Source organism: Marmota monax, unplaced genomic scaffold (assembly GCF_021218885.2).
Source record: "Marmota monax isolate L192 unplaced genomic scaffold, Marmota_monax_Labrador192_F-V1.1 WCK01_AAM20220418_F8-fsc00111, whole genome shotgun sequence".
NCBI classification, from domain to species: Eukaryota; Metazoa; Chordata; class Mammalia; order Rodentia; family Sciuridae; genus Marmota; species Marmota monax.
Genome location: NW_026695067.1, coordinates 1,340,854 through 1,352,986, shown reverse-complemented (window position 1 = coordinate 1,352,986; position 12,133 = coordinate 1,340,854). Strand labels below are relative to the sequence as shown.

The 12,133-nt window shown below is 37.5% G+C and overlaps 1 protein-coding gene across 3 annotated transcripts in view; it reads right to left on the bottom strand.

Annotated features, from left to right (window-relative positions):
* Chrna5 (cholinergic receptor nicotinic alpha 5 subunit) overlaps positions 1-12,133 on the bottom strand; it is a 40,808-nt gene that overhangs the window by 11,501 nt on the left and 17,174 nt on the right. For 2 of the 3 annotated variants that reach the window (XM_046427862.2, XM_046427864.2), the window contains exon 2: positions 2,011-2,162. In XM_046427862.2, the coding sequence (XP_046283818.1) occupies positions 2,011-2,162 (152 nt within the window). Of the gene's footprint in view, positions 1-2,010; positions 2,163-9,160; positions 9,229-12,133 lie in introns of all 3 variants that reach the window. The other variant, XM_046427863.2, reaches the window with a different exon arrangement.

Sequence of the window (12,133 nt, the reverse complement as noted above, 5' to 3'; positions counted from 1 at the left end):
TCCTATGTAGCAGGGCTCCCAACATTAATCTGATCTAAACAGCTCCACAAAAAGGCTCAGTATCACTGACAAAGCTATGATTATACTGTTCCTTCTTTTTAAAAATATTTTTAGTCGTTGATGGACCTTTATTTTATTTATTTGTGGTGCTGAGAATCAAACCCATTGCCTCATACATGATAGGCAAATGCTCTACCACTGAGCCACTGAGCCACAACCCCAGCCCATTGTTCCTTTATTTATTTATTTATTTTAGAGAGAGAGAGAGAATATCTTTTTTGTAGATGGACACAACTCAAAGCCTTTATTTATTTATTTATTTATTTTAATGTGGTGCTGAGAATCAAACCCGGGTCCCCCCCCCCCGCCCCGAGCTAGGCGAGCGCTCTATCGCTGAGCCACAATCCCAGCCCCATTGTTCCTTCTTATTAAAGTATTTTTACTCTCTTCCATGTCAGCTGACTATAAGGCCAGCTCAACTGGCACCTCCTCTATCCTGCCTTCTTTGATAATCTCAATCATCATGATAGATCTGAAGTCCCAGCTATTCATGCCATCATGATTTAGTACTTCAGTATTCTGAAGTGACTCTACAATGGCCTCAACCAGAAAGAAAGATCTTTGAGAGCAAGCCCCACTTTATCTTACTTCCTACTTTCCTATCTTTATTTAATATCTCCCCATACCATCTAGCAAAGGGTCATATGTATTCACTGATTTCTCTGGAAGCAACTAGGTGACATATATCATCATGCTAGGAATCAAACCCAGGGCCTTGATGAACAAACACTGTACCACTGAGCTACACCTCCAACTCCTGACTAACTGCCTTTCTTAAGAAAAGGAGAAATTCAGATATTTGTGTACAAACATCATCATTGTTATTTACAATAAAAAAACTGAACAATAATCTGCTAACAATAGGAGAATGGATTTTTAAAAAGGAATCTCATGTAGCCATTATAGTAGGGAAAAAGTCAGCAATCAAAATCGTATCTAAAAATATTCTAATTGTATCATACACACACAAAAAATAAATAAATAAATAAATAAAACTGTCTAAAACAACCTAACAGGTTAACATTAGTCATCTCTGGGTGGTAGAATTAGAATATATTTCATTTGTATCTTTTGCACTTTAAAAATTCTCTATAAACTGTGTGCAGTGATATATGTCTGTAATCCCAGCAACTGGGGAGGCTGAGGCAGAGGAACACAAGTTGAAGATAAGTCTCGGCAACTTAGTAAGATCTTTTCTCAAAATAAAAAATAGAAAGGGCTGAGGATGTAGTTGAGTGGTAAGTGCCTCTAGGTTCAAGTTCCAGCACCAAAAACAAAAGAAAAAGAAAAAGAAACCAACTCTACAGAAATCATGCATTACTTCTCTAATCAGAAAATAATGACACATCTATAAATGTTATTTTAAAAAATACATATGTGAAAAAAATACATATATATATATGTATATACATATACACACACACATGTTGACCTATTCTGGGAACATAGCAGGGAAATAATGATTAGCATGACCAGGACAAGAAGAAACTACCTTAAAAATTAGTGTGAATTTTTAGTTTAAATAGGAAGGATCTCTTGGACAGTGAAAGTTATCAAGGAAACTTATTCTCCCTTGTGAATGTCACATGGAAAAGTCTCTGTAATGTTGTAGTGTGATACTGAGACAATGTCCTGTTGAGATACTTTTTGGACCTAAGAATATATAATTCTAAAACTGTTTGTTCCTCTTAAATTTTTTGATCTATGTTTAACACATTTAAAGAGAAACTTTAATATAAAATGTTTCAGTATCTTTGCATTTGTGAAAGACAAACTTATTATCATTGCCAAATGAGATAAAACAATTTCCAAATTATACAAAACCATATAAACACATTATGTCTGTGGCACAATAATTATTTTTTCCTGAGGAGTTCCTTGAGGAAAGGCACACAACAGACTCTCATGAAATTGGTGTGATAAGGAATATGTAATAATATGCACACCTACCACATCCACTAATTGAGATATTGCAAGGCCAAACTTGATTTTTATTTTGTCATTCAGGTATTCCACAGGACGAACCCATCTTTCATAGTCTTGAAATAAATCCTTAAACAAACTGTCTTCATGTCTTGCAACAGAGGATGGTTCAGATAATCCTGTGTATAACAAATTTTTAGAAGTTATTTGTATTTTAAGAAATTAAATATTATTAAAGATTCAACTATTATGAATGCAGATTTTAAATGGAATATTAATACAAACACTTGTGATCAAATAAGGGTCATTCTGGCTCAGATATAATTCTTAAGTTAAATCAGATTACCTATGGAAATATGCTGAGTTCTTTAAGAAACAGTACAAATACAGCATAATTTAAACTCTAAATACTAAGTAAAGGGGATATAGCTCGGTGGTAGAACTCTTGACTAGCAAGCAGAAGGCCCTAGGTTCAGTCAACAGCACCACAAAAACAAAAAGCAAAACAAAACAAAATCTACATAATAAAAGCTTTTCTATTGTCAGAGCTACAGAGATTGCTGAGAATAAAATTCCACACCTAGAAAACAAATACACTGAAGCAAAGTCTTTTTATCAAGTGTAAATTTAAAATAAATATGTTAGTGGCATAATTTTATATATGAATATTGAATGAATTATTTATATTTGTCATATATTTGCTACACTTTTGTATAAAATCACTTTAGGACCTAATAGGAAAAACATTTACTTCAAACAAAAATGTCACTGGGCCAGACACAGTGGCCATGCCTGTAATCCCAATGACTCAGGAGGCTGAGGGAGGAAGATTTTGAGTTTAAAGCCAGCCTCAGCAATTTAACAAGGCCCTAAGCAACTCAGTGATACCCTGTCTCCAAATAAAATATTTTAAAAAGGGTTGGGGATGTGGTCAGGGGTAAAGCACCCCTGGGTTCAATCAAAAAAGTCACTGGTGCGGCTGGGATTGTGGCTCAGTGGTAGAGCACTTGCTTAGCATGTGTGAGGCACTGGGTTTGATTCTCAGCACTGCATATAAATAAATAAAATAAAGGTCCATTGAAAACTTTAAAAAAGTCATTGGTTTATTTATCATCAAGTATACAAACACAAGAATTATAGTAGCTATCAGAGATGATCCTTCTCCAATGTAAAAGAAAGCATTTGAAAGAAAACTAGCACTCTGACAGAATTCTCTTTTTATTATGGTAGATCATGATTTCTGTACAAAGCTATTAAAAAGTTATCTGGTGACACTAACTGAAAGAAATCCATTTCCTAATTCTCCTTCACTGCCTATTATTTCATTAATATAGCAGCCTCAAGGATTTATGTCCTGCTTCCCTGAGCAGTGCAAGATTTCATCTATAAATCCCACAGTTTGTGTCACCCCTCCCATAAATGTCTCCTTATGAGGGAATGCAGCACAGCATTTGCCATTTAGATTAAATTAGAATACTGTACACTGGAGAGTCATCTTAATATTTAACAGCTGTTGATTTTAGAGCTTTAAGTTAAAAGAACATTACTGAACCATTTTTCCTCTTTTAATCCTATTTTAAAGATTTATCATCTCTGAAATGCCAAAAATTTAAGGTTGTTTAAATGATAAAAATAAATAGAATGTCTTTCAATTGCATCTAAGAACCATTTTTGCCTTGGGGTGGAGGGGACAAACTAGTTTGAATTGTTGTCTCAAATTGTGTTTGAAAGATAGATTAGGTATCGTATACATAAAATAATTCAATCCCAGCATTCTGCCCAACGTTCAAGATACTGCTTGGTAAATACCTCTGTAATACGTCCAATACTAGAAATATCATTTTCTTAGCACACTTTACAGAAATGGCAGGCACAAATGCCAGTAGTATTTTTTAGCACAACCTCGATGGTGAACTCAATTCTACTTAGTGGTTATGCTTTTTTAGTTGGTTCTAAATATTTTAAGTTTATGCTGCTTGGAATGTTAAAAAGGAGACAATACAATGTATTCCCCTCATTTCACAAATGGGATATGACCAGAAACACCAATGCTACAGAGCTTATTAACTGCAGAATTCTGAAGGACATCCAAGGCTCCCATCAGCCTCTTGCTCTTGTCACCCTAATATCTTCCATCTTGAGTCAGCTTTCTAGAAAAGCATAATTAGTGCCTTATCCCCTGAGAGCTTTATCCCACATGGATCTTTGCTCATTCATTCATTGTTTATTGGACATGCGCCTGGTATCAGGTGCTGGGAACACACTGATAAACAAAACAGCATCCACATTTGCAGTCCAGCAGGAAAGAGTGACACAAACAAACTCAAACTGAAAATACTTTTTAAAAAGTTGTTGTGAATAATTAACATTTGCTTATACTACTCAAAATACATACATCAAATCAGTGACTATCGACCTGGGTTACTTAGAATTTACTTTTCACACAATGTTTGACCACATTATATACTATTTTGTATGATTTGCTATGTACTATTTTTTTATTATATGAATCTCATATCTCCAAAGATAGCAATGTCCTGAAATTCAGGAACATTTCTACATTTTGACATCACTATAGCTAAGTATAAATCTGGTCACACTGGTTACTTAATGCATTTTAGTTTTCCTTCCCTTCTTTGACTTGAAAATACTTGATTTTGAAAAAAATGAAACCTGGAGGAAATACTTGCAAATTGTATATCTGGTAAGGGGTCTATATTTAAAATAAAAAACGATTATAAATCAATGATAAAAGACTCAATAAGCCAATCAATAACTCAAAGATCAAAACTGAACTTTAAAATGGGCAAAAGGTTTGACAAGACATTTCTTCAAATAACAATGGCAATAAACACATGAAAAAATGTTCAACCCCTTTAGCTATCAGGAAAATGCAAACAGTGAGATTCATACACAATAGAATATCAATAATCAAAAAAGATATAATAAATAAATGCTGGAGAGGATGTAAAGAAATTTGGACTCTCATGGTCTAATCGCTATGGAAAGCAGTCTGGCAGTTTTTCAAAAGGCTAAGTATCGATTTACCAAAAACTCAGCAATTTCAAATGAAAACAGATGTTCACATAAATACCTGTATATGCATGTTCACAACATTACTCATACTAGCTAAAAGCTGAAAACAACTCAAATGTCCATCAAATGAAAAATGGGTAGAAAAAAAATGTGGTATATCCATATAATGGAATATTTGGACATAAAAAGGAATGGATTACTGATACATAATAGAACATGGATAAATCTTGAAAACACTAGGTGAAATAAGCCAGTCAAAACAGACAACATATTGCATGATTCCATTTATATGAAATGTCCAGTATAGACAAGTCTATAGTTACAAAAAGTAGATTAGTGCCAGGTGTGGTAGGGCACACTTGTAATCCCAATTACTCAGAAGACTGAGGCAAGAGGATGGCAAGTTTAAAGAAGGCTGGACAATTTAACAAGACCCTGTTTTAAAATAATTTTTTTTTTTTTTTGGTACCGGAGATTGAATTCAGGGGCACTCAACCACTGAGCCACATCCCCAGCCCAATTTTGTATTTTTATTAGAAACAGGGTCTCACTGAGTTGCTTAATGCCTCGATGTTGCTGAGGCTGGCTTTGAACTTGTGATCCTCCTGTCTCAACTTCACTGAGGATTACAGGCATGTGCCACCATGCCCAGCCTTAAAATAAAATTTTAAAGGGCTGGGGTTATAGCTCAGTGGTAGAGCATTTGCCTACCACATTCAAAAAAGCTTTGGGTTCCATCCCTAGCAACGAAGAATTTTTAAAAAGAGCTAAGTAACCAGGAACGATGGCATAAACCAGTAATCCTAGTGACTCAGGAAGCTGAGGCAGGAAGATCACAAGTTTGAGGCTGTGTCTGAACTGAGACCCTGTCACAAAAACAAAACAAAACAAAAAAAAGGAGTGGGGATAGCTGGGGATGTAGCTCAGTGGTAGAGCACCTACCCACCATTGCATGAAACCCTGAGTTCAATCCCCATTACTGAAAAAAGACAAATAATGATTGCATAGTGTTGAGGAGGGAATGGTTTTGGAGGAGATAATGAAAATGTTCTAAAAAGCTCATTGTGATAGCTATACATCTCTTTGACTATGCTAAAAACATTTAACTTTAAATTGGTGAATTATATAACGTGGATTATATGCAATAAAGATGTTGAAAGGAATAAGGAAAGGTCTTTATGACTGAGAAGCAGATGTACAATTCAGGAATAAATCAGAATTAAGAAAATGTAAGAGTACAGATAACATTTAAAATTTGAAAAACTTTAGTTGAACATAGTTAATTCATAAGTTTTCCTGTATTTTTAAAAAGTTCATTTCTTCTTTTTTTTTAGTTGTAGATGAACACAATACCTTTTATTTTTTTATGAGGTGCTGAGGATTGAACCCAGTGCCTCACATGTGCTAAGCAAGTACTCTACCATTAAGCCACAACTCCAGCCCAGTTTTCCTGTATTGATAATATAAATAAACCTAATATGCAATGCCACTGCATTTATTTTCCTTACTCTTAAGTGTTTATACCTTTCCCAGGAATCATCTATTTTTGATAATTTTTTGTTTTACTTAAAATACCTTTTTTGATCAATGCTTTTAATAAAATATGGTATGTAATAAAAATGTCAACTACACACTTGAAAAATATCAATAGCTAACACACGCACACCCTTTATAAGTGAAGAGAATGAAGTTCTAAGAGGTGGTTAATTGCCCCAAACCATATAGCTGAAGTCAGGTTTGTCGACAAGGCCTATATCAACTGATCCCACCTTTTTAGGGTAAATGCCAGGTAGTCACAGAACTGTAATGGCAATGCAGATTAGTCTCTTTCCCCTTATTCAATAGGCTTCTTGAGTCATATAAAATGAAATTAGGGGCTTTTTATGTGTAAAGATACAGAGAAACATTTATTTTCTTGATCATAGACATGCCCCCTCCCCAAAGAGAGGCATGCTTTTCTTAGAGAAAGGTTTTGACAACCCCCTTGATAACAATGGTCCAAAGGATTAGATAAAGACAAATTCTGTTGCTTTCAAACACCAAAGGTACAAATACAAATTGCTGCTGGCTTTTTATTTTCCTGGTATTTTATTTGGAGACAGGGTCTCACTAAATTGCTGAGGCTGGTCTTGGTGCAATTCTCATGCCTCAACCTCCCAAGTCACTGGGATTACAGGTGTGTGCCACTGTCCCAGGATACTACTATATTTTTGAAAAGTAATTGTTCAATATTTTAATCTTGCAAAGTTTATAAAATGTAAATATATACTCCCTTTATCCAGTAACTCCATATCTGACCCTCAGAGCAATAAAAGAATATAAGGACAAATGTATAGAATGTTTACTGCAATCAACATTGTGACAAAAACCTAGAAACACCGCCAAGAGGTGTGAGCAACCTAAATGTCTATTCACTGAAAAGTGGCAGATAAAATATGGTATATACATATACAATGGAATATAATTCAGCCTTTAAAAGGAAAGAAATTTTGATACATGCTATAACATGGGTGAACCTCAAGGACATTATGCCAAGTGAAACAAGTTGATCACAAAAGACAAACACGGTATGATTCCACTTATGTGAGGTATCTAAAGTAGTCAAGCTTGATAGAAAGAAAGTAGAATGTGGCCCATGAACTTGGGATGGGAAAATGGAGAGTTACTTATTCTATGGGTATAGGGCTTCCATTTTACAAGATAAAAAATTTCTGGAGATCTGATACACAGCAATATGAGTATATTGAACATGATCCAAATGCACACTTAGAAATGGTTGCCAGGTGTGGTGGTGCACACCTGTAGGGTCAGCTACTCAGGAGGCTGAAGGAAGAGAATCACTTGCATCCAGGAGTTTGGAGCCAGCCTAGAAAGATAGTGTCTCTTGGGGGAAAGAAAAAAAAAGGTTGCAATGACAAACTTATGTTTTTTACTACAATTAAGAATATTTTTTAGAGGTTAGGTGTATAGCTCAGTGGTAGAGCACTTACATAGCAAGCATAAGGCTCTGGGTTCAATCCCCAGCAATGTATACAGAAAAAAAATTTTTTAATTAAAAAAGATACTTTCACCCAGGAAAATGGCATCTCAACTTTTAACAACTACAAAAGAAGTTTGTAACAAATAGCATCAAATAAAAGCTTAAAAGTTTAGAGATTTTCATGGAGTACTAGTTGAAAGGAAAAAGGCACAGAAGAGAGTGTAATATTATTTGTAAAACAATGAATAAACTCTTTATATATAAATCTATATATAATCACTAAATTATATATGCCTGAAGTGTGATAGTAGAAGCAAATGTGACTCCATTTTATTTTATGACTTCATCCTGTAAAACCACCATGCCAAGTAGAAGGGTCAGGACTGGGGCAAGATGTTCTTTTCCTTTTGCTATAGAAACCTTTAAGAACACGGAACTACCTAATGGGGTATTGTTTCTGTAACTAGGGTAACATGGCTCTGTTTCTGTACCTGGGGTGACTGGGCTAACTGTGACTGGTTAGGCTTCCCACAGCTTGACTGCACTCTCCAGCTTCTGTAACCTGGCTTGCTTGCATCGGCTAGACCCCAGAACATCCCTTTTGCGGTTTTCAGTCTTATAGGAGTGCCCTTGCAATTGTTTGGGGCTGATCAGGGGAATAGCTTTATGTTCTGGTCAGCCGCCACTGGTGTGCTTCAATAAAGGCTTGATTCGATTATACATGAGTGGTCTGGAAGTCAGTTTATGAAATCCCAGGACGAAGCTTTAACTATAACAGAAGAAAATTGTGGAAGTTTGCATAGTATATGAACAAAGATTAATAAAGAGATTTTTTTCAATTTTTAGTTGTAGTTGGACACAATACCTTTAATTAATTAATTAATTAATTAGTGTGTGTTTTATGTGGTGCTGAGGATCGAACCTAGTGCCTTACATGTAGTGTTAAGTGCCGAGGCAAGCACTCTACCACTGTGCTCACTCTGTCACTCCTATATCTTCCTGACTTTTCCTCTGCCCCTACACTAGTGCAGGGAATTATTTTTCTTCTATCAAGTAAAAGCTCTGTCCTTATGTTATGCAGTCTGGGCCAAGTTTCTTCTGTTCCCCCACTACATCCCAGGCTTTTAAAACTCAAAAAGACAAAAATGAACTTCTTCTCACCTCTTTCTGCTGTCACAGCATGTCCCTTCCCTGAAGCAAGGGCACAGAATACCTAGCTTGAGCAGGTACTGAGAAGGGCCAAAGGTAAAAGAAATATCAGGAACAAAAAAAAAAAAAAAAAAAAAAAGGCATTGATATTTCAAAAAGATTATCTTGTCACATTGATATTTTATCCTGAAAACTAAAAATCATCTTGTTTTCTTCCCCGAGTGATCAGTTCTGGCTACTCAAGATAGAACTACCAGTGAGCAATGCTATTTGAAGACATCTGAAATCAGAAAAAGTTGGTTTTAATGGTGCCATCAGTGTCGTGCAGGAATTTCTCTGAAATCTCATGGGTTTAGAACTCCTGTGTGCACTTCTCCCTTGAGAGGCAGGAAATCTTAATGTGGAAAAGTAGTTGCACACACTGAGCCTACTTCATCACAGACAGGCTGGAAAACACACTTGGTGCCTATAATTTGATCAACTTATTATCTCCCTCAACACTGAATCAGGGTTAGAAGGCCCACTGTTCCCCACCAACTGTTCTCTGAATGAGGGTGAGTGGGATGGCCTTCCAACCAAGCCATTCACCTGCATAGCAACACCCTCCCTGCAGCCCACAGCACTGGCACTCTATGAGCATTGTTCTCACTATACTTTTCCAATCTCTATCAGAGGTTACAAAATTATGCTAACTAAAATTTAATTCTCTTCTTCAATAACATGGAGTTCTTGGTGACAAAAATAAAATGCTGTCAGGCTCACTTCCCTCCTTTGCACCACACATAGGTCAAAAACAATTCACACTCTGCATTAATGGTGCTGTCTAACCATAAAGAAAAATGCCAGAACACACAAATGTGATAGGAAGAGCTCTTCTGTGTGCTTGCTATTAATATCATGTCATACCAGCACTATTAAATACAAGAATTATGTTAATAGTCTTCTGCTTTCTCTTGGCAGAACAAATTGTGACTAGCTTCTTATTAATATTGTGCCTTGAACCCCTTTTTACTGTAGAGAATACATTCTATTTTAATGTTTTTGAGATCTTGGCCTCATTTCTGCCTTCAGTAACAAAATTAATTAACTTTATACTATAAAGTGGTATTTTATATTTATTATAGAAAAAACTGGTTCACCATAGAGGCCACTGTTCTTTGAAAATGACACATATGCTTTTGGGGTGCCACTGATAGAGAAAGTTCCACAATAAAATAACCACAGGATACTGGGGAATAGGTTACTTGAAAGAATGATCAAGACTTGCCGTCGGAGAAAATGCCTGTCTATTGAGGAACAGCTCTGCATATTTATAGAGCCTAGGGCGGTTTGACAGTTATGACAGGTTAATGGTTGAACGTTTTGACAGTTGGCTGGGGTGCTTTCTGATTGGTGGGTAAGGATCATGTGAGCCAGCAGGGCTCACCATTGGATGGCAGGATCATGTGAGCCAGCAGGGCTCATCATTGGACGGCTCTTTTTGGGGGATGGGGAAGTTAGTTTTTGGAGCCGGGGGCGACTCCCAACATTCCCCCCTCTTTGTTATTAAATGAGAGTGGGCATCGACTCATTCTGGCTGCTTCCTGCTGAGATGGGTTGGTGTGGGAAAAAGAGAGGAGAGAAGTAAGAAGCCCCCACAGGAGGGCAGAGAAGACCGTATCAACGAAGGTTCCTTGCCACCACAGATCCATGATGATGTCAGTCCCCATTCGGCATAGGTCTCGACTGGAGTATCATCAGTAGCCAGGAGTTGGTAATTCCTGAGGAGAAGCTGGTTAAAAGCTTGATTCGAAATTTTACCCTCCTGAATCTGAATGAACTTTATGATAAACGGAAGGAACAGGCACAGGGAGTTTTTAGAGCCCAAATCTAATGGGGTCTCTGGGTCTGCAAGCTGCCTTGTTGGCACAAGGGAGGGTTAAGTGTTCAGCCTTGAGTGGGGACTTGGGCATTTGGGCTTGAAGCAAATAGGTGATAAAGAACCAGACAGAGGGTTTGAGAAGACAGGTCATCCTGCAGCTAACTTTGTTTGGCATGACCTGAAGACCATCCTGTCCTGCACCTAACACCCTCAATTCCACTCTTCATTCCTAGTACAATCTAGCTCCCTCCCCTCTCTATTAAGGCTGCTCTTCAAATTTTCTCCTAACTGGGTGTACCAGCTTGCTTCTCTCTTTGCTTTTCTTGAAGGCGGCCAAGGGAGGACGGTGGCCCATTGTTACCATATTTCCCTTTGAGAGCAGTCAGATCTCTCCAGGTTTTATGTGAAACACCTCAACTTTAAATACTGATACTTGAAATTCTACTGATACTTTTAATTCTAAAACTAGGAGGGTAAACAAAACACACATGTTCCTCCTTAGGCCCAAAAGGCAACTGGTAAAGTGCTCTCTTATGATCACCCTTATTCAGGGGTCACCATGCTCTGGACACCTAAGTGGTTTGTCAGAAGGACAACACACAACGGTCCCACTACCGGCCAGATCCAAGCAAGTAGGGGGTCTGTAAGGAAAAGAAGGGGGTCTGGCTGGAGGGGGCCCTTAGGGTCACTTGCCTTTAATGTAGGGCAAAGAGAGGACCCAAGAGGGGCCAGAAATGAGGGGGAGCATTAGCAGAACCCATTACGGAAATTGGGCTAAGAACAGAGACATGGGAGAGGCAGAGCTTGAGGAGATCTTGTGGGGGGGGATGAGAAGAGTACTTAATGACAGGTGACAATCGTTGGCTCTTCTGGTGTAGGAGTGCCAGGCTTAAGCCTGGCAATGTGAATCCACGGGGTAAGTTGGTTATTAGATAGCTTGAGTTTGACCGCCAAGGGAGTGCACATAGTCACCTGAGAAGGACCCTCCCGTTTTGGTTTTAGAGGGGGCTTTTCCCTGGTGGGCAATAGTAAACAAGTTGACCAGGTGTTAAGGAGGTAGGGTTTTGAAAGAGACTGAGGTCAGGAAGGAGCCAGTCTTGATAGCGCCAGAGTTCAGAGCGTAG